The sequence below is a fragment of the Peromyscus maniculatus genome, chromosome 23, assembly GCF_049852395.1.
Source record: "Peromyscus maniculatus bairdii isolate BWxNUB_F1_BW_parent chromosome 23, HU_Pman_BW_mat_3.1, whole genome shotgun sequence".
Classification (NCBI taxonomy): domain Eukaryota; kingdom Metazoa; phylum Chordata; class Mammalia; order Rodentia; family Cricetidae; genus Peromyscus; species Peromyscus maniculatus.
The window spans coordinates 61,842,691-61,865,425 of NC_134874.1; the positions used below are offsets into that span (position 1 = coordinate 61,842,691).

The 22,735-nt window shown below is 42.7% G+C and overlaps 1 protein-coding gene across 1 annotated transcript in view; it reads right to left on the bottom strand.

Annotated features, from left to right (window-relative positions):
- Positions 1 to 18,471, bottom strand: part of LOC107400179 (putative sperm motility kinase W) — a 165,253-nt gene extending 146,782 nt beyond the window's left edge. Inside the window, exons 1-11 of the mRNA XM_076560884.1 lie at positions 18,377 to 18,471; positions 11,850 to 13,430; positions 11,026 to 11,459; positions 10,629 to 10,696; positions 9,578 to 9,712; positions 9,287 to 9,384; positions 8,582 to 8,630; positions 8,406 to 8,486; positions 8,143 to 8,274; positions 6,693 to 6,836; positions 6,198 to 6,270 (exon numbers count right to left, since the gene is read on the bottom strand). Coding sequence (XP_076416999.1) covers positions 11,435 to 11,459; positions 11,850 to 13,372 — 1,548 coding nt within the window. The 5' untranslated portion in view covers positions 13,373 to 13,430; positions 18,377 to 18,471 and the 3' untranslated portion in view covers positions 6,198 to 6,270; positions 6,693 to 6,836; positions 8,143 to 8,274; ... (4 more) ...; positions 10,629 to 10,696; positions 11,026 to 11,434. The remainder of the gene's footprint in view (positions 1 to 6,197; positions 6,271 to 6,692; positions 6,837 to 8,142; positions 8,275 to 8,405; positions 8,487 to 8,581; positions 8,631 to 9,286; positions 9,385 to 9,577; positions 9,713 to 10,628; positions 10,697 to 11,025; positions 11,460 to 11,849; positions 13,431 to 18,376) is intronic.
- Between the last annotated feature and the right edge of the window lie 4,264 nt (positions 18,472 to 22,735).

The following is a 22,735-nucleotide window of genomic DNA, read 5'->3' on the forward strand; positions in this document are numbered from 1 at the left end:
TGTGGCAATTCCTAAACATTGATATTTAATTGTGATTAATTTATATGGATGATATTTTATTGGCTGTTAAAGATAAAAAATTTGTTTTTGATGCCTTTTCTAAATTACAAGAGGTTCATAGACTGACTAATTTACAAAGAGCCCCCCAAAAGCTACCAGTATCCTTTTCCTATCATTATTTAGGTCACAGATATTTTGTTTTTCTCATTCACCTACTAGAGAGTTTTGACAAACAGGTCCTATTCTATGGGTACATTCCCCAGCTTCTCCAGTGAAAACCATTTCTCCTTATCCTCAGGCTGTTGCTCAGATTATATTTAAGAAAATCAAGGTAAGTGTTCAAACTGTTTGTAAGGAGCCAGATATTGTGGTGACCCCATACACCCAGTCTCAAATAACATGGTTACAAGCTAATGATTATGATTGGGCCATATTGACATGCTCCAATGATGTGTGTCAATTTTTAAAATTGCATCCTGTTATATTTCCCAAGACAGTACAGATGACTCCTGTTCCTCAGGCCCATATGATATTTACTGATGACACTTCCCTTGGTTTTGCTGTGGTGGTCTCTGGTAACATAGTAAAAAGAATAAAAGTCCAGGACACTTCCGCCCAGATGACGGAGGTACAAGCACTGTTGCTTGCTTTACAGATGTTTTCTAATGATTGTGTAAATATTTATACTGATAGCATATGTGATACATGCCATTATGCCTTTAAAAACAACAGCCTACATAAGGTAATCAGAGGGCTAATGTCATTACTCATTTGGCTGTCACATTAATTTGTTCTGCCTTTGAAAAGGCTACTCAGTTACATCAACATTATCATCTTAATGCTGGATCTCTTTGTCATCACACAGGCATAACCCGGAAACAAGCCATCCAGATAGTTAAATCATATCCTCTTTGTGTTGAATTTTTACCTGTTCCTCATTTGGGAGTTAATCCCAGAGGACTTTTATGTAATCAGGTGTGGCAGATGGATGTCACACATGTGCCTTCCTTTGGAAAATTACAATATGTCCATGTGTCTATTGATAAATATTCCTCTCCAATTTTTGCCTCTGCCCTTTCAGGTAAAAAGGTTAAAGATATAAAAAATTATTGTCTTCATGCTTTTGCTTATATGGGAGTGCCAAAATACATAAAGACTGATAATGGTCCCACCTACAGCAGTACGGGATTTTCAAAATTGTGCCAAGATTTTTCTATTGTTAATAAGACTAGTCCTGTGGGATCCCGTTCTCGGGTTCCTTGTGGCTTTACCCAGCAGGTCCACAAAGAGGATGATTAGGTCCATGGGCTCGAGTGCACGTGTCTGAGATGGTCTTCACTTGGCTGTGCTGTGGGATTGTTTGTATGTCAAGTTGCTCTGATTGGTCAATAAATAAAACCTGATTGGCCGTGGCTAGGCAGGAAGTATAGGCAGGACTAACAGAGAAGTGAAATAAAAGAACAGGAAGGCAGAAGGACTCACTGCCAGCCACCGCCAGCACAAGCAGCATGTAAAGATGCTGGTAAGCCACAAGCCACATGGCAAGGTATAGATTTGTAGAAATGGGTTAATTTAAGACATAAGAACAGTTAGCAAAAAGCCTGCCACAGCCATACAGTTTGTAAGCAAAATAAGTCTCTGTGTTTAATTGGTTGGGTATGAGTGGCTGTGGGACTGGTGGGTGACAAAGATTTGTCCTGACTGTGGGCAAGGCAGGAAAACTCTAGCTACAAATAATAATCCTTATAATCCTCAAGGACAGGCTACAGTAAAACCCTGCCATCATACCTTAAAAACATATTTTGCTAAAGTAAAAAGGGAGAGCTGGGAACTCATCACTCCACTTCACATTCTATTCTTTCCCTTGTTTTATATATTTTAAATTTTTATCAGTGGATTCTGCTGGAGCATCTGCTGCAGATAAGCACTGGAAGGTTCCTATTACAAATCATCCTCTGATGCGATGGAAGGATCTTTCTACTAGCACTTGAGGGGGCCCAATCTGGTGTTGGTGTGGGCCTGGGGATGTGTTTGTGTCTTTCCACAGAATGATGAAGTTCCTCTTTGGGTTTCAGAGCACTGTGTGTGCCCTGTGGCTGCTGCTGAATCCCAAAATGGCAGAGACCTAATTAGGCCTTCGTGAAGTACTCTCCCCTTCTGATTCCAATGGGGATTGAGAGCCCAATACAGCCAGCCTTGGCAAGCATTAATGTAAGCCAAGGAACTGTAGCCATGTGGTTGGATTCTCCAGAAGGTAATGTATGGTAACTGCTTTTTCAAGTATGTTTGAGAACATGTCACCCAGACACCTTGGAGATTAAGGATAACCCTGAAGGTCACTGACTTCCATTTGTTAACAGTACCATGCCAGCTAAGACTTTTCATTTTCACAATTCTCTTCAAGCTGGTGTAGTACCTACCTTTTAAGGAGTGTCTCTGTGCAACATTTATTGGCATCCTGAAATTCATCTAGACTCCTTTAAAGATACCTTAAAATTTGTGAGCCTGAATGTAGCCATTTTGAAACTATTAGTTCTGCTCCTTGTGTGCTGTCTGTTTTTCCTTTTGTGGTTCTTAGTTGTTCTTTTGTAGAGCTTCCAGCTTAAGTCGTGCTGGAATAAAAACAAGGGGCCTTGGTGGTTTGTGTTCCTGGAGCTGTGTCCATGCTAGTGGACCATGGCAGTAAGATACAGATGGTGCTCACATGCTCCAAAAGAGAATTTGACATCGCTGCTGCCTTGTTGCTGTTATAGTGGTGATGGCCACTGCTACTACTGTTTCTGGGATTGCTATTTCATAATTGGTTATTATAGCTAACACAGTGGAGACCCTGGCAGCAAAAGTAGCTACCACAGTTAATTAACCTTCCTTTCTATTGGGCATGATAAATTTAATTCAACAGTTATATGCATTTTGATTGGTGTTAAGAGTTATAAAATTTATAAACTCAAGTTCCACTTGCTTTTGGGATACCATCTTACAAGAACTCCAATTTGCAGTAAGGCTTGTTTAGGAAGGGAATGGCTCAATAGCTTGTAGCCTACTGGCTATGGGTGGGTTTAGATTTCTGTTGGTCTTTTCTGTGTCACACAGATTACAAGCCCAGCGTCACTTTGAGATCTTTGGTAACAATTAACTCTGCAGCTCACACATGGTTAATCCTGTGTGATAATGAGAATTCAGAGATGGGTAATGCCTGGCGGGCGCTCACCAACCTAAGTCAGAGCGCCTGTGTAGCTGGGGCAGGGGTCTCTATGACAGATAAGGTGACCTGCTGACGTCCCACACAACCTAAGTCAAAAGCTCATTTTTTAGTAAAAAGCAGGTACCTGTAGGGCCCTGGCCCCCCATTTTGGGTAGCTGTTGCCTTGTTTGCTGACCTTGAACATACGTCCTCCCTATGCTGACTCCCTGATGGTTTCCTTTTTCCTGAATGTTCACTGGAGATTCTTTGTTCGTGTATCCTGCATTTGGTGTAAACAGCTTAGATGCAAGAATGTAGAACATTCAGTAGCAATGTTCTGCCCTCTGGGGTTCCTCCATTGTGCTGTAAGCCTGTATTTAAGGTTTTCTGCCTCTTTCAATAAATGATATTCGACATTCTGCTGAGGTAAATGACCTGCTGTCCCTTGTCTCTGTTTTTTGTTCCACAGTCCCTTGCTCAGACATGGTAAATGGGTGGTGGTGGTAGTGTAGTCACCACTGCTACAAGGTACAACTGAGGATGACTGTGTTATGTGTGACAAGCTTGTCCCAAAAGACAAGGATCGCTGTTTTCTATCCTATGTAAAATGTGCAGGTCATAGGGGTCAGAACATGAACAACAGAACACTCAGGACATGGAATAGGACAGTGGTCTTCCTAAGATTGTCCACAATGTTCTTGGGAGGGGCTGATCACCTCTACCATCACACACTGTCTAGAGTGGGGTGTAGAGAGTCCTAGTTGGTTCAGAATCCAGAAACCTACAGTCCTGGGCTCTCTATTAACCAGGGAGTATGAACAAGGTTCAGTGTCCTAAAACCAACCCAAAGTGGTTTTGACAAATAACAAAAACACTGTGGCACCCATGAGTAAGAGTATCCATGGAAGTCAGCAGACAAGCAGACAGAATCTGGGTGTCAGATGAGAAGAACTGAGAGCTCCTATCTAGAATATGTGGGTTCATGTACTGCCACTGCCATTTGTGTCCTTAAAGTGAAAGCTCTGCCTTCAACATCCCAAGACAGGCACCAGCTGTCTCAGTGACCCACCTTGAGTCCTCAGCTGTGATCTCAAGGCTCAAATGGACAGAACTCAATCCATCAGACCAGGTAGCCAATCTGGACTCTCCTGATTGGTCAGGTTGAGGTCATGGGATTTATGCCTGCACTGCAGTGGGGAATCCTGTGAAAAAGAATTAGAGAGTAGCCTTTGCATGCTCTGTGCCTTGTTTCCAAAGGTGTATCAGCTAGTGCATACCTCCTCCAGCCCACTGACCGGTGTCCCCAGAAGAATTCATAACAGCAGTTCTCACCTCCAGGTATCTGTTCAGTGGTGCACATAGACTTCTACTCTGAAGGGTAGATTTGGACTTTGCTGCTGTTTGTAATCCATCCTGGATGACAGTACCTTCAGTTCAATCCCTGACCCTGTCAGGATGAAAGAGGCACAGATCATGTCTCCTTTCCCTCACATGTTTGAGGAATTTACCATTGATACTATACATACAGTACTTGAAGCCAGCATGGCAGTCCACATCTGTAATCGCAGCACTCAGGAGACAGAGAAAGGGGTCAATCTCTGTGAGGTTGAGAGTTGCTTGTTCTACACAAAGAGTGTCGGGATAGTAAGGGCTATATAGTGAGATCCAGTCTCAAAAAAAGTAAAATATAAAATGAGGATTCAGGAAATCTTCCTATCTCATTTCTAGAATTCAACAGAATCTTGAACCATTTCTCAGCCCTGCCTTCATTGATATGCAGCAGAAAGAGTCTGACACCAGGTGATACCCACAAAATGAAAATTTCTCTCTCTTTCTGAACAAACTGACTGATCTTGTTCTGTGCACTTGGGACTCACCAGATGGTCAGGGTTCTAGAAGTCAGTGACAGCAAAAGCTGGCCATCATCCTGCTGGGAAGATCTGGCCAAAGACTGTAATATCCATCAGTGTTTGCTAACAGCCCAGGGTCAGATGGTCAGAATGGAGATGGAGGCCAACTACAGCAGAGAAGCTGGCTCCCCCCTTGTCACACCTCTGCAGTCTCTCCTGAGAGATTCTGTGCCTGGCCACAGTACCCAAGACTCCCTTCCACAGGCCCTGGTTTCAGTTAAGTGCATCAGGGTGAAGCCTGCCTTAGTGGTCACTCACTGACACACAGACAAGCTGTTGTCTTGAGGAGCAAGCAGGTCATTGTCTCTTGGCTGGTTTCCCTTGCTAGGTTGTGTGAATCCCCATTCCCCAGTCTCTGGAGCCCAACAGAGACTAAGTCACTGGCCAGTGACAGAATGGATGTCACAGCATACAGGTGTGAGAAGATGTTCACCATCTTCGTTTCAAAGTGTTCCTTCTCAATGGTGTTAAGGTCACAGGGGAGAGATGTGCCACATACACCAAGTTATATCAATATCCATCTGTAGCCATGACACAGCTGTTTCTATCTATCTATCTATCTATCTATCTATCTATCTATCTATCTATCTATCTATCTATTTATCATCTATCTATCTATCTGTCTATCTACCTACCTATCTATCTATCCATCTATCGATCTCTTGTCCTCTGTAATACAAGTTAAGTGACCACCTACTCTTGGGATTGAGGCAGACCTGCCTGATCCGCCTCATTCTTCCTATCCCATAAGCCAGAGTCAAGTTTAGACAAGAAACAAAAAACTAAGCATCTGCTAGTGGTCTCAGTGATGCTTTCAGCAATGTGCTGCCCAGAGATGAGCCTTGACAATCATCCTCTTCAGAGTTTCCATCCTTCACTGCATGGAGAGGCTGCCTGCCTGTCAGGTGCACCTGACAACACTCTAAATAATTATCCCAGCAGGACAAGCAAGCAAAAAGCCTAGCAGAAAGCCCTAGCTAAATGGTTAACAAGGCTGTCTAGGCCTGACCACTGTACCCAGTGAGACCTGGGTACAAAGTAGTTTCAAGAGTGCTGACCCCACCTCTGACCTCTGTGCCCTAGGCTAGGTAATGCCTACTCACTTCCAAAGTGGAGCAATGTCCTAGCATTCCATCCAAAGTGGTACCCATTTTCCTCCAGCTTGCTGTCACTTTCCTGTTAGGAGACAAATATCGTTCTGATGAAACTCCCTAGAGTGAGGCCCCTTCACAAACACATAAACTAGACCAGCATTCAGTGGGGCTGTGTCTTTTCTGATGGTCAGGACACAGGGATAAATGAAGGCTGCAAATACAACAGCTGGGTAGGAGGGAGAGGAAAGAGAGGAAGGAGCTCCCTTCCCCTCATGTGGGGAAACATTTCACTAGGATCAGAAACCTAAAGGGTGGACAGATTAATGAGTACTGCTAGTTATTCCCCTGCAGACTGGTCCACAGGGTCTGCACATTCAAGGGTAGCTTGTAAATGATATTGGCTCAAGTTCCCCTCAGACAAGGATGCTGTGAAACACCAGCCCTGAAACATATTACCTTGATAATGAGAATTTTCTGGAGGGAAACCTGTGGTAATTGGCTCACCTCCTCCTGTGCTGGACACAGACCCTTCATGCTGAGGAAGTGGGCACACTGCCATCTGGACTTCCTGCAGAGCTCCAGCTTCTGCTGACTCAGGCCACACCTGCAAGTCACCACCCTGTGTCTCCTGATGTAGAGAGCTCATCACTTTAAAGAGGAAGGACATGTGAATGGGACTCTAGGGGAACTTGAAATATGCAGCACTTAAGCTAGACATACTGTGCAACCCTCTCCCCGTGGCTCCTTCCCTCTCTCTCCTCAATCCTCTCCAAATTCACCCCTTAGCCAATTCTTTCCTGCTGCTTCTGCAATCTCAGGTTCTCATCATCTGCTCTCCTCCAGCTCAACTATGTCACTTTATTTAGAAGTGGGTTTGTGCTGTGGCACTGGTGATTTTGAAGTCAGAGTTTTAAATTTGCATACCCACAGAGTGAAACAAGTTAATGTGCCAATTGCAAAGGACAGATGACAGTATCAAATACAAAATTAGCATAGTAGAAACCCAAGGCCTGGAACCAGACCAGTGACTCTGTAACGAGCACTAGCAAGTGAAGACATGTGGACAGAGGGGTTTATAGTGTGACTCCCTCTGTTACACTTGGTCACTGCAGCTTCCACAAGGAAACCGTGAAGTCTCTCCCCTTTTTAAAATTTATCTTACTTTCCCTTTTAATCTCTTAAATTTTGTTTGGGCAGGTGTAGGAGTGGAAGGCAGTTGTGAAGAGATAGGATCATGAGTTTGAACAAGATACTGATATAAAAGACATACAATGAATACATAAATGAATAAATAACTCAGCACAGAGATAAGGAAATAAATAGATGAAATAAGTAAATGAAGAGCATACAGGATAAAAAGAACATTCTCACCCTCAAGAGTGAATGAAATTTAGACATTTTTCAGAAAACAGATACAACTGAGGATGACTGTGTTATGTGTGACAAGCTTGTCCCAAAAGATAAGGATCACTGTTTTCTTTCATAAGCAAAATGCGCAGGTCATAGGCATCAGAACATGAACAACAGAACACTCAGGACATGAAATACTACAGAGGTCTTCCTGGAATGGTCCACAATGTTCCTGGGAGGGGCTGATCATCTCTATCATCAGGCACTGTCTAGAGTGGGCTGCATAGAGTCCCAGTTGGTTCAGATTTCAGAAACCTTCCAGCCCTGGGCTCTCCATTAACCAGGGAGTATGAACAAAGTTCAGTGTCCTAAAACCAACCCAAAGTGGTTTTGACAAATAACAAAAGCACTGTGGGACCCATGAGCAAGAGGAGCCATGGAAGTCAGCAGACAAGCAGACAGAATCTGGGTGTCAGATGAGTAGAACTGGAAGCTCCTATGTAGAATATGTGGGTTCATGTACTGCCACTGCCACTGGTGTCCTTAAAGTGAAAGCTCTGCCTCCAACATCCCAAGACAGGCGCCAGCTGTCTCAGTGACCCACCTTGAGTCCTCAGCTGTGATCTCAAGGCTCAAATGGAAAGAACTCAATCAATTAGACCAGGTAGCCAATCTGGACACTCCTGGTTGGTCAGGTTGAAGTGATGGGATTTGTGCCTGGACTGCAGTGTGTATCCTGTAAAAACAGGGTTAGAGAGTAGCCTTTGCATGCTCTGTGCCTTGTTTCCAAGGATGTATCAGCTAGGGTATACCTCCTCCAGCCCACTGACCGGGGTCCCCAGAAGAATTCATAACAGCAGTTCTCACCTCCAGGTATCTGTTCACTGGTGGACATAGACTTCTATTCTGAAGGTAAGATTTGGACTTTGCTGCTGTTTGTAGTCCATCCTGGATGAAAGAACCTTCACTTCAATCCCTGAACCTGTTAGGATGAAAGAAGCACAAGACTTGTCTCTTTTCCCTCAAATGTTTGAGGAATTTACCATTGATGCTATACATACAGTACTTGAAGCCAGGCATGGCAGTCCACATCTGTAATCGCAACAATCAGGAGGCAGAGAAAGGAGGTCAATCTCTGTGAGATTGAGACTGCATGTTCTACACAGAGAGTGTTGGGATAGTAAGGGCTATATAGTGAGATCCAGTCTCAAAAAAATGTAAAATATAAAATGAGGATTCAGAAAATTTCCCCATCTCATTTCTAGAATTCAACAGAATCCTCAAACATTTCTCAACCCTGCCTTCACTGACATGCAGCAGAAACACAGCCTGACACCAGGTGATACCCACAAACTGAAAATTTCTCTCTCTTCTTGAAGAAAATGACTGATCTTTTTCTGTGCACATGGGACTCACCAGATGGTCAGGGTTTTAGAATTAACTGACAGCTGCTGGGAAGACCTTGCTGAAGACTTTAATATGCATCAGTCTCTGTTAACAGGACAAGATCAAATGGTCAGAATGGACCTGGAGGCCAACTACAGCAGAGAAGCTGGTTCCTCCCTTGTCAACCTCTGCAGTCTCTCAGTCTCCCATTGCTCTTCAGTTGAGCAAGTCAGTGATAACTTTCCCTCTGTGTCAGGGATGCTGGCACAGGGCACCTAATGGGATTCTCTTTACCACATCCAGACTAGGCTTCAGAGACTCATCTTCTACCACACACAGACACATACTGTACTCAAACTTACCTGCAGGCCCATGATTCACACAAATTAGACCCTGGATTTGCTGTTGAGTTCATTTCCCCTTGCCAAATCAGTGATCTGCTCCCTACCTGGAAGGTGTCCTGGAAAACAGTTCAGACACTACACCTCAACCAGTGCTTCACACTGCACCAGGGGCTGTCATCAAGAGATCCATGATGATCAATGTTTCCATGTAAGTCTGATCCCAATGGTGGGCATTGGTCATAGAGAAGTCCAGTGTTATGGCCTTGTAAAGTAAACAACCCAGGATCAGGCTTGGCAAGGCCTACTTACCTTCCCAATTGGAGCAGAACAATGTTAATGTAAGGTCAAAAGTCAGTTATAAATCCCTCCATGAGATGGAAAAAATGATGTAAGATTCTTGGATCAGGAGGTGGGAGACAGCAAGGGAATCCTGGATGAAGGAGGCTATGGAGACAAAGACATAGACGTCATCAGATCTGCCAAAGGACATGTCAGACAGGAGCGGCAGAGGACTCCACTACATGATGGAGCCACCCTTCTCTTCTGCCAGACCCTTCTTCAGTAGCCCAGAATGGAAGCCCCTTTCCAAAGCAGCCTCATACTTCACTACATTGACTTATACCAGGAACCATCAGAGCAGGGTCTTTCCTCCTCATGCCTGGAAATAAACCCAGGGTAACACTCCACTCTGTTTGAGACATTTGTTCCTGGTCTCACTTTTCAAGACCCCTGTCCCATGAAAATCTCCTTTTCTCCTGACTCATTTCAGGTAAGCTCCTCTGGACAAACTCTACCCTCTCTCTACCGGTCCTCTCATTTCCTCTCCATCCTCTCCACTTCCTTTCCCCTCTTCCTCCCCCTTATCTCCATTCTCCCATCTCCCATTGGATCTACAGTTCCTGCAGTTATTCTGAAAGACAGTCAGAAAGCAGTTTGGAGGTGATGAATGAATCAAAGATGAAGGAAGCCTGAGACCTGTGTGCCAGTGTGTCCTGTTGACAGAGGCAGCCCTTTTAGATGCCGTGGAACCCTGGTCCCACAGGAACCATGAGGGATGTAGACATTCATTGGGTCGATGCTACACATGACTCTCAGGGATGTTCAACAACAGTGCAGGGGCAGCAGTGAGGTGAAGGATGGGGAAGATGGCAGCTGAGACCCTAACGTGGAGGATGGATACTGGAACCTGTAGCTCTAACATATCATCACACAGGACACAGATTTCCAGCCTGGATCCTTCCTGTTGCACTACACCACACCAAGACTGTAGTTTAAGTAGAGCATTTCACTTTCCCCAAATAAAACCCAAAAGAATAAGGAAAGTGCCTCTTTTAGTGAGACTTTAACAGACAAGACTTACTCAGCGCTGAGGAGGATGGAACTCCACTGACCAATAGTGCTGCACTTTTCTCCTGCTATACCCTAGCTCTGTAGGAATGAACAGGATGTTATTTCCAAGTCAACATCCTACTTGTGTGCATTGACACATGCTAGGAACCATCAGAGCAGGCCCTCTCCTCCTCATTGCTTGCTATTTCTAGCTCCGTCCCAGTCTGCACTTCAGGGGAGGTTTGTTCCTGCTGTAGACTGTGCACAGCCCCTGTCACAGGTCAGCACACACATCTCTTTCATGTTACTTTGTTGACAGGAAGTTCCTCAGGACAGACTCTACTCCGTATTCTATACCACCTCTCATGTCATCTATTCCTGTCACAAAATTGTTCCCCAGTTAGTCCTCTTTATCTCCTTTCACCCACCTCCATTTTCCAGAGGATTTACACAGGTCTTGCTGTTTTGTCCAAAAGGCAGTCACAGAGTAAGTTGGAGGGTTAAAGTGACCAAGATGATGAGCAGCCGTGATTGGTATGAAGTCCTTCCTGGTTGTAGACCCTGCTGTTTTCCATGCAGTGTGAGTGGTCCTAAAAGCACAACCAAAGCTAGGAAGGTAGAGAGTCATGGGGTCCATGTGCTTTATGAACCCCAATTGTCCCACAACATTTCTGAAGCTGGATTAAGCTGAAAGAGATGCAAAGTGGCAGCTCAGACCCAATAGCTGGAGGATGAATGCAGGCAGGAGCCTGTTGCCGTGGGTTGGAGGAAGCTGGCACTCTGGAGATGAGTTCTGGCTCACTTCTGTGGCAGTCACTCCTCACCAGGTCTGGAATTCTATTGGGCCATTTCAGTTTCCACACTTCAAAGGAGAAAGAAACATGAAAGCACCTCTATTAGTGACTTTGACAGATAAATTTCTGTGCTATATTTCCCTTCCTGATTCCTCCATTCTGAATCTTTAACCCCATTAGAAAAACTCTCCTCCCTTCCTTCCCACCCTGTCGTCCCCATTTTAGGCTATCTGCTTTTGCCTCAACCTTCCAGGACTTTACATGAACAGGAAGCTGTGAATTTGCCATCTAATGTACTACATATCAAATTCTGGGCCTTCTGAGTGGGTATAAGGATATAAAATGGCATATTGAAAAGACAACATAGGAATTCATCTGTGTGGCCCAACTGTTCTCCATATACGTCTCCACTGTCCTCTCTTTCCTTGTGGCCCCTGATGCAAGGGTTCAGGGCTCACCTTGGGGTGGGCAGGCAGCAACAGCAGCAGCAGCTGTACAGTGCTCTCAGTGCATGGGACATTTGCTTCCTCACCAGCTTCCAGACCCTGAATGGCCTGGATCCAGATGTTGTGGGTGCCACCTGGGGCTGGTCACTGGGAATGTCTGGCTCCTGGGATGAATCTTCTTCACAGAAGCCCAGGTTCAGAAATCCTGTGGGTGTTTCATCCAAGACTGATTCAGGGGAGGAGAGATTGCCAGGCAGGGGGTCATCAGAATTCCTGTTGACTGCAATGTCCTCTGCAGCAGTGTTGATGACGTCAGCCATAAGAGCATCTCTTTCTGGGACTGTGTTGTCTGAAGAGGACAGCACCTCCAGGAAGGAGGATCTGTGAGGCATGGTGTAGCTTCTACATCTTTTGCCTCTTTCCTCCACACCCTCCTCCTTAAAGTGACCCTTCCCAGCATGTGTACTGGTTGTAAATGCTGGTTCACTGGCTCTCTTCAAGGGGAGAGGGAGGCGAACAGGAACTGCAGGGCTGTTGGTTAACCAGGGCATCTGCTCTTGCTGATGGCTGTCCCCACCACTCAGCTGATATTTGAGAATGTTGCAAGTAGCTGTTACATGATTATCTTCTTGCCTGTGAGTTAGGGATGAAACAATCTCCTCACATGTATAGCCGATGGTGCACATGGTCTCCACGACCTTGGGCAGGATTTTTTTGGTGGCAGGCAGTGCATGTTCTTGAATTGGGCCCAGCCATGCTGTTTTCACAAGCTGACAGATTGTGAATCGGTACCAGATAGGGACCATGAGTAGTCGGGCAATGATGAAATAACAGGGTTTTGACAGATGGTAGGGAATGGGACACATTGTGGTGGTGATGACCCTGTGCATACCTTCAAGGGTTTCTTCCATGTATGGAAAGTGCCCTGTGACCAGGACATACAGGACGATACCCAAGCTCCACATATCACCTGCCAGTCCATCATAGGGCTTTCTTGCCAAGATCTCTGGGGCCCAATAGAGCAAGGAGCCACAGATCTCCTCCAACATCTGCCCCTCTGTGATTTCAATTGCCATACCAAAGTCACAAAGCTTTGCATTTCCTGCTGCATCGACTAGGATGTTTTCTAATTTGATATCACGGTGTGCAATGTGTCTCTGGTGGAGGAAGTGAACCGCTGACACCACCTGCCGGAAAATCACTCTAGCCTCCTCCTCCTTTAGACAGCCCAGTGCCTGGAGGCAGCTCTCCAGATCTTCTCCTGCCACATACTCCATAATCAGATAAGTGGTTGTCAGTGTGTCGATCATGTCAAAAAATCGAACGATGTTCCTATGTTCTAAAGACTGAAGAATGTTCACTTCAGTACTGATGTCAGCCACACTGTTGGTGTTTTTCTCAAGGACCTTCACAGCCACTCGTGTATGTGTGGGAAGGTGGCAGGCCAGCTTCACCTCCCCGAAGGAACCACAACCTAGAGATGTTAACATCCTGAAATCCTTTTCAAGAATGTCCTCATCCATGTGGCTGCCCATGGTGTTCTGCTCAATTTCAACCACTTTATCTTGTGGGCAATCTCAGCCCCACACAATGCTAAAAGAAAAAGATTAATGCACTTTTAGAAGGGGAGGACATAGCTTTGGATTCTCTGTTATGAAATTGAGATATCCCAAACAATCTAATGATGCTCTTCAAGGATATAAAAATACTAGAAGAACCCAAACCTAAGGCAGTGGATGAGAAATCATAGGAAAGATCAGAGTTGGTATTAGTAAATTTAATATGCAAAGGAAAATCCTGAGAATCCTGAAAGAATGATCTGTTCTGTTCACATATGTGCCACGATGCAAATAAAGAGAGGTCAGATAAAAATAACATCATAGAAAATTCGATGTTGTAACTAATACAACTACAGTCCAGATGGTCTTTAGGATGTTACAATATTCATACTCCAGAAAATTATAAAATATGAAAGGAATTCCTAGACATGTGTGAATATTGAGTTAAAATAAAATAAAAACACTTAAACACATAAGTCATAAACACCAGTGTGGATTGGCAACAAAAACAGCTCCAAACAAGGCAGAGCCCAGATCTCATGGATTCCCTGAATCATTCAAAGATTTGCAGAAGAATGAAGACCAGGATTATAGAAAATACTTCAGGAAAGAAAAAGCAAAGGAACACATCCAAACTCATCCCTGTGCCAGTGTTAGCCTGATCCCACCACCAAGTAGGCTCAACAAATGGAGCAAGTGTGAGCTCCTTTCCTTGATGAACATAGATGTGAAATTCATTCATGAGAGTCCCTCATACTTCACCTCCATCTCAGCAACACACTAAAGAGCCTTTGTTCATGGTCAGAATGGCAGAAGTAACATTTGTAACAAATGGAACAACAGCATAGCACATAAGGAGACTGTGGGAAGAATCCACATTCAGCACAGTGACTAGAGAACTGCTGTGTTATAAGGAAAGAAGCTAAACTAGATATAGTTTTTATGAGACAAGGCAGGTCCACAAAAGAAACAGGATCTACTTTGTCTCTCCTGGTCACAGGAAGGAGAGGGCTAGGCTTGTGTAAAATCACAGTATCAGCCACAAAGATATGGTGGGGGACTGACATAGTGCAGAGGAACATGATCAAAGTACAGTATAGGCATGTATGGAAATGCATCATGCAATTGCTTATGAAAATGTATATAAAAATTATCCCGAGATAACCCATACTCAGAATGATAAACATGGTATGTATTCACTTACAAGTGGATACTAGCTGCAAAGCAAAGGTTAACCAGATTACAACCCACAGCTCCAGAGAAGCTAGCTAACAATGAAGATGCCAAGATAGACACATAGATAGCCCAATGAAGGAGAAATAGATGAGATCTACATGAGCAAACTGGGGGTGAGGTGGGGTAATGGAGGGCAAGGAATGGAGAATGAGAACATAAGGGAATGGGGTGGGGGTTGAGCTGGAAAAAGGACAGAGTGGAAGAGCAAGGAAAGAGATAACATACTAAAAGAAGAAATCATTGGAATAGAGAGAAACAGGGTGCTAGAGAAGTTCTCAGGAATCTACAAGGATGAGCCCACCTTAGACTATTAGCAATAGTCAAGAGGGTGCCTGAACTGTCCTACTCCAGTAATCAGAACAGTGAATAGCCTAACTGTCACCATAGAGCCTCCATGCAGTAACTGATGGAAGCAGATGTAGATTTCTACAACCAAGGCCAGGCCAAGCTCCAGGAGTCCAATCAATGAGAGAGAAGAGGGATTCTATGAGCAAGGGACATTGAGATCATGATGGAAAAAAGTACAGAGACAACTAGCCAAACTAGAGGAAACACATGTACTGTGGACCAATAGCTGAGGGGCCTACATGGGACTTGACTAAGCCCTCTGGATAGGCGAGACTGTTGTTTAGATTGAACTGGCTAGGGGGCCCCCAGGCAGTGGTATTGGGATCCATGCCTGGTGCATAAGCAGGCTTTTTTGAACTCAGTGACTATGGTGGGACACCTTGTGCAGACAGTGCAGGGAGAGGGGCTTGGACCTGCCTCATCTGAATGTACCAGGCTCTGCTGACTCCCCATGGGAGACCTTGCCTTGAAGGAGGAGGGAATGAGGGGTAGGTTGGGAGGAGGCTCGGGGGTGGGGGGAGGGAGGACGGGGAAATCTGTGGTTGGTATGTAAAATGAAAAGAAAAATTTATAATAATAAAAATAAAATGAAATTCTCAAAAAACAAAAAATTAAATGTTTCTTCAAAAGTATTTACACATCAAAAAAAAAGAAAAAAATCAAAATTTATATATACTCTAATTGAATCTCGTTATCCCATGTTTAGTTGCTATCCCTTGGGGCCTGCTCTTTTCTCAAGGAAAACTGAAGAGCAGTGGATCTGGTGGAGAGAGGAGGTGAGGGGCAACTGGAAGGAGTGGAGAGAGGGGAGGATGCAGTCAGAATGTAGTGTACAAAAGAAGAATAAATATAAAGAAAACCGAAAAACATAAATATAAATATGAAGCAGCAAATCTAAATCCCAGGACTCAAAATGAACAAACTGGAAATCAACTTGTCCAATCTCAACAACTAGCAGCAATGATCTGCAGTATTTCAGTAGTTCATAAAACGGAGGGAAGGTACACTTTCAAGCACATTTCATGAAAGAAATATTACACCAATTTCCAAACCATATAAGACATTTCAAAAAGATCCTAGTATCAGCCAATATCCTTGAATGACAGATTGGAAAAAAAAACCTGAATGAGAATAATTGATAACTCACCTCAAATTCAACACCACATTAATAAGACCAGACTTCATGATCAAGACATCATTAACCAGGAACACTCAAGATTCGTACACAGACACAAATTGCCAAAGGACATAGCATACACACCACACTGAGGTAGGTCCTAAATCAGACATCAGTGGAATGGAGTGCCTAATTCAGGAAAAACTTGGAATTAGTGAAAGTGTTACTACAAACATGCCAGTTCCACAAACACAAGTGTCACATTTTGTTCACTGCAGGTCATGAGCAGGCAGGTGGATAGCCTTTGTATAAGGGGTCCAATTCAATGGGACTTGTCCCTTTGACAAAGTTCTTGTCCAATGCAATGGGTCAGGAAGTAAAATGTAGCAGATAAATATGATCAAAGTAGAGTACAGCCAGATATCAGTCATGATCAAATTCCTCATCCTATGAATTTATTATATAACAATAACTTTGTAAAATACACAAGAACACTGCCAAAAATGACAAAGAAAAGAAGGTGATAGAAGGAAAATAAGTTGAGATGAAGAAAAGGAATTATAGAAAAAAATACTACCCAAACCAATAATGTAAATAAAGAAATATTTAAATACAATTGACAAAATCCCAAACTGAGAACTTGGGAATCAAACTCACTATGTCCAGATCCAACAGGTCAGGGAAAAGGTCAAGTATATGGGAAACAACAGAGTCCAACTGCTCTCCCACCAACCAACAGATTTTCCGAAGTACAGACAAAACCCAGCCTCAGGCAGTGCCTTTTCATTGGCTAGTATATAGCATACATCACAAGGAATCCATGTGATGTCACATACTATGGACCAATCAAGGCTCAGAAAAAAACCACAGTGATTTTTTAAAAATTATTTTCTGTTAAATTATTAAACTTTTTTTTCCATTTGTGTTCTTGTTCCCAAGGAAATGCCCTTAGCAGAGAAGGCTACTATCCTTCCCAACCCCACTCCTGTTACTTTCCCAGAAGCCAAGATAGATTCATTGCTGTCACACAGTCACACATTGAACGTATCTCTCCCATCCACCCCGTGAATATAATCAATGAGCTCTTCAAGTAGCCTAAATTCCAGATCCCATCCTCTGTCATGTAGCATAGGTCTCATATTAACCAAGCCTGCTTCTTGATGTTGAAGCAACTCCTTTCCCCTCAGACACCATGAAGTTAATGGAGACACACTTTGTCTGGTGGGAATAAAACTCCTTCAGACACGCACAGAGTGTCCAGACCATCTTTACTAATGACCTTTTGTCTGAAAGGAAGATCTGTCCATGCATCACTGTCCTTCTGTAAGCTCTGGCCATTCCCTCCTACCCCTGATAAAAAATAAAAATATATCCAAGAAGGAGGGAAATAATAAGTCAAAGGGAAAATTAAAGTCTAGGAAATAAAACTAGACAAACACTCTGAGTACTGAGTATCAAGAAAGACTCATACAGTGACCAGGACAATTCACCGATGAATTCTATCATCTCAACATCAAACAGCAATGTTCTCCAGATATTTCAGTATCCTATAAGTCTGAGGGAAAGAACATTTTCAAATTTTTTCTCATCAAAGATGCATTACCCTTATTCTTACACCAAGGAAATAAAATGTAAAAGGGGGCCACTGTCAGGCAATATCCTGGACTAACAGATTATAAAAATCCTTAATAAGAGATAGCTCACACCAAATTCAACAACACATTAAGACCATACTTCAAGATCACCCAGGAACATTAGGATTAGTCCACCCATACAAATTGACACAAACCAGAACACACACACAACACTGAGGTAAGACCTATAATCGGACATCAAAGGAATGAAATGCCTTTTTCAGGAAAACATTTGGAAATAGAGAAAATGTTACTTCAAATGTTCCAGTTCCACAAATATCAGTGTCACATTTTGTTTCCTAGGGATTCTGAACAAGCAGAGAGAAGAACCTTAGATCATTTGGAAGTACTTGTCACATTCAATGTGTGGGTAAGTGAAATAGAGCATGTAAATATGATCAAAATGCAAAATAGTCACATATGGGAAGACATGATCAAATTCCTCATGCTATAGAGATAATATATACCACTATATGTGTAAATTCCACAAGAACAAAGGCAAAAATGATAAAGAAAGAATGAGTGAAATAAGGAAAAAGCATTTACAGGCACAAATCAAAACCCAAACCAAAGATGTAAATAAAGCAATGAATAGATACCAATAGATACAAAAGCCCAAACTGAAAGCCTGGGAAATATACTCACTAAGTCGAGATCCGACAGGCTTTGAGAAGTCCAAATTTAGCAGAAGCAACTGAATCCAACTGCTCTCCCACCAAACAACTGCTTCTTTGAAGTACAAAGACAAAACCCAGCCCTAGGTGGCGCTCTTTTATTGGCTGATATCTAGCTTACATCACTTGGACTCCATGTGATGTCACATGCAGTGGTCCAATCAAGGCTTGGCAAAATCCATAGTGATTTTTATTTTTTTTCTCTCACATTCTTGTGTCAAGCCACTCTACTAGTAATTTTTTCCTGGTTATGATCTAATAGTTGGCAAAGATCTACTTACAGGAGGCAGGGTTTATTTAACTTCAGATATAGAAACACAAGTCAACCAAATGGGAGGAAATAATGGCATGGACATCAGCAGGGTTGTCCTGTTGGTTATATGGCATTTGTCATCCCAATATTCTTCTGACTTTCCTTGACCTATCCACGTAGTACTAATGCAATCTCAAGCATGTGTCTCTAGTCAGAGTGTCAAGTTACATTTAAGGTGCCCTGACAGATACAGTCATCTGTGGTTCTTTCTTCTTGACTTTAGCCAGAGTATCTGCTTGTGAACAGGCCAATATTCATGCCTGTCTATTGGACCACCTGACACACACAAACTCAATGAGTGTGATCCCCAGGCTCCTTGGTATTTGACTCTTCCATAAACTGTCCAGTGGGCCCCTAATAATAGTACTCTATGAATTGTGAATAAATGGAGTCCCTGTGTTCACAAATCTAGTCTGCCTTGAAGACTGTCACAGGAAATTTCTCCACTAGGTTGACATACACCAACAACACATGTCTCTCATTTGAAATGGAACACCAGTCTTTCAGAAACAGTGCTCTTTGTTCAGATGCCGTATCCTCTGTGGGTCCTCCCATCTACTATCACCTGGTCTCCATGTGGGACGAGTGAACTGTTCCCTTCCTTTCTCCACATTGCCTTTCTGGTTTCCTCTTTATATGGGTCCTTACTCCCTTGTGGATTCCAGTGTTCTTCCTTTCTTGCATGCCAAAGAATGAACTCCCCCTTTGTTACCCTGAAACTTTATACTCATCTTGTACCATGGAAATACTGTCTAAACTTCTGTCCACACTGAGACTTCTCAGCTTTATAATTTTTATTTTTTAAGATTATAAATGTGAGTCCAGCATTATTACCCATTGTCTTTAGGTTGCTGAGTTCCAAATTTCTTTTTAGATTGTGATATCACACACAATGAAGAATTTAATTTTTAATCAAACAGGTGTTATATTCCAAACTGTGAAAATAGTGATGTCAAAGTTAAGTAATGCAAAAAGATGCTTCTATTCAGAGCAGGTGGTGTCTAACACTGAGACAAGCCATTGGCCAAGGTACATGGAATATGAGTGGATAATGATCAGCCTTAGGGACATTTACATCGTATCACCTCCTCACCAGTTCATGGATCACTGTGGAGGAGTAGAAAGATTCTAGGGGACAGACAGTGTTGATTACTTCTAGGAAACAGTGTCCTCTGTACACAACACGGCAGCTGAGTTATGAACTCACATTAAGTGTGACAGCATGCACAAGCCTAGTGCAAGCACACAGGGAACCACATTCCTGCTTTGAGATTGGAGGTAGCCATGAAGACCTACCCCTAGCAGAGGAGTAATTGGCATTTGACACATGCATGGGGAGAAGTAGTATGAAATTTCATCTATAGTTATACCCTGGGTTACTCCACTATGTTACAATGGAATGCCATCCAAACATATATGTGGACAGGACTCATTTTACTCGATGGTTGTAAACTAGGACAGAAAGTTTAAGGGATACAGACAGGTGTTAGAGCTAAGGTAACTGAGGGGAAGGGACTGAGTGCAAATCTCAAAAGAAATAATAACAAGAAATAAGTTGTTCCGTGATCTTGGGTCAAACCTGGTGATTTAAAGCTGTAGGAAGTTTATGACAAAGCTCCTGGATTGACAAAGAGTTGTATTATACTAAACAGAAAACTTAAGCTGTGCACAGTGATAATATTTGGGGTCCCTTCAGTTTAAAAGCACCCATAGAAGACTATAAATGAGAATATGACAATTCCTTTGGAATGTATTTGACTGAAAATGCTGATGAGATGCATCCCTCCTAGAGAGTGATCAAATACAGACATATTCCCATGGATTATCACAAAGAGACTACTGTAACTATAACCCAAGGCATCAGGGTACAGTTTAAGATGGTGGCAAGGCATACTAGAATTTTAAAAATGGTTCTGTGTTGCAGGAAGTAAAGAGTTGCAAACTTGAGGGGCCCAAGGAAGTGTGCGTCAAGGTTTCAGACTTAACTGACCAGTGTTGTAAGGCATGCCCAGAGTTCTGTGAGGAGGGAGGGCCTCAGAGGCTATTGCATCTGGGACGTCTTTTGCTGAGGAAAGTCATATGCATGGTGTGGAGTTGAACCCACATTGTGTGTTATATAGCAAGCAGACCTGATGTTAAGGGATGGTGCATTGTGGATCATATCATCTCAATACTACACTTGGATGTTGGGTGTGTGTCTGAAATTGGGGATATTTTTACTTATGGCTGCTGTTCTTTCTCTAATTCAGTTGATTGTGATACTGAGGTTCTGGTTATACGAGGAGATTGTAGGATTTTGAAGAGTTTGGGCCTCTATGGTGAAAGTAGGTCATTATTCACAGACTTTTGAGGGTTCTACCTACCTCAGGTTCTGGCCTCGAGTTCAGGTTCCTTGTACTCTACTCTGTAAAGAGTTGATACACTCAAATCTCACCACCTGCAGCTCTCCTGAATCCTACTATGTCTGCTCTTAATATTGATGATATCTCTTAAAAACAAGGACGCAAAATAAGCCTATCTGCCATTACATTTTTTCATTTCAGGTAATTTTTCTCACAGGGAACAGAGAAGTAAATTATGAAAATGATGAGCAACTATTTGTCCAGAAGTCAATATCTATAAGTCCTTCTATATATGAGCTGATATGTATTTTTGGATTCTGTTAGAATATTGGAATACTAAAACTGGAGAGGTGTGTTTTAAAGAAGTTTTAGGTTAAAGTGTGGGGTCTGAGTGTGTAAATGTCTTTGTTGTATCTTATGTCTCTCTCCACAGTACTTGTCCTTGTTACTATAAGAAATAAATTGAACATTGCTTATTTTAATAAATTTTGATCTAGAGTCAAAGCTATCTTTAGGGAGGTAATCTGTCGAGGTTTGTTTTCCACCATCAAGTATTTATTCCATTTTTAAGAAAGAGCATGAGTTCTGAAGACCAGATAGTTATAGCAATAGTTTTCCATGCTAACAAATGCAGAAAAAAAACTCACAAAAGAGGTGTAAAGTGTACAAGTCTGAAAGACATCAAAAGACAGTTTTCGGTTGGTAATACAAGTTAGGGTAGGAAATGAATTAGATACAACATTTTGGACTCACTAAAATAGGATAAATAATGGAGCTCTTTGTCTGAATTTGTCAAATGTTAATGGACTGGACATTGTTAATGTAATACTTGACTGTATGTATTGTATATACTTATTTTATATAGTTTTTCTTATATTGGCTATAACCTTCTCTTATTATTTTAGACAAAATGTGGAAATGTGGTGATATATTGTGCACCCTAATAAAATTTACCTGAAGATCAGAAAACAGAACAAGCCACTAGATTAAACATAGATGCCAGACAGTGGAGGCACATACCTTTAATCCTAGCACTCCTAAGGCAGAGATCATCTGGATGTCTGTGAGTTCAAAGCCACCCTGGACTACATAAGATTGACTCAATCTAGGAGATAAACAGAGTCAAAGAGTGGTGGCCTTTTTGGTTGAGGAAGCTCATTCAACCTGAATCCTATCAGCTGAAGACTTTTCATGCTGAGGAGTCCTAGAGGTAAGACCTGGCAGTGGCTTGTTCCTTTTTCTCTCTGATCTTCTGACAAAGTTAATGTGGTACACAATACATCGTGAACAAGCTCATTTTAAAGAATTTCCACCTGTGCAGTGGTGGCTGAGTGCCTTTAATGCCAGCACTCAGGAGGCAGAAGCAGGTGGATCCCAGTGAGTTTGAGACCAGCCTGGTCTACAAAGCAAGTACTAGGACAGCTAGGGCTGTTACACATGGAAACCCTGTCTCAAAAAACAAAACCAAAGACAAAGACAATTTCCCTTCCTCTTATGACCAATTTTTTGTTACTTCAGATGCTTTAAAAAGAAAAATCCAACTTTTTCAGTTAATCAAGGCAGAAACTTAAACCTGCTTAGGAAATGATAGGAAAAATTTGTTTCTCCCATGAGGTCTCACAAGATACACAAAGGACACTGAAGGGCAGGCCCTATGTACAGCAGTAGATGTCAA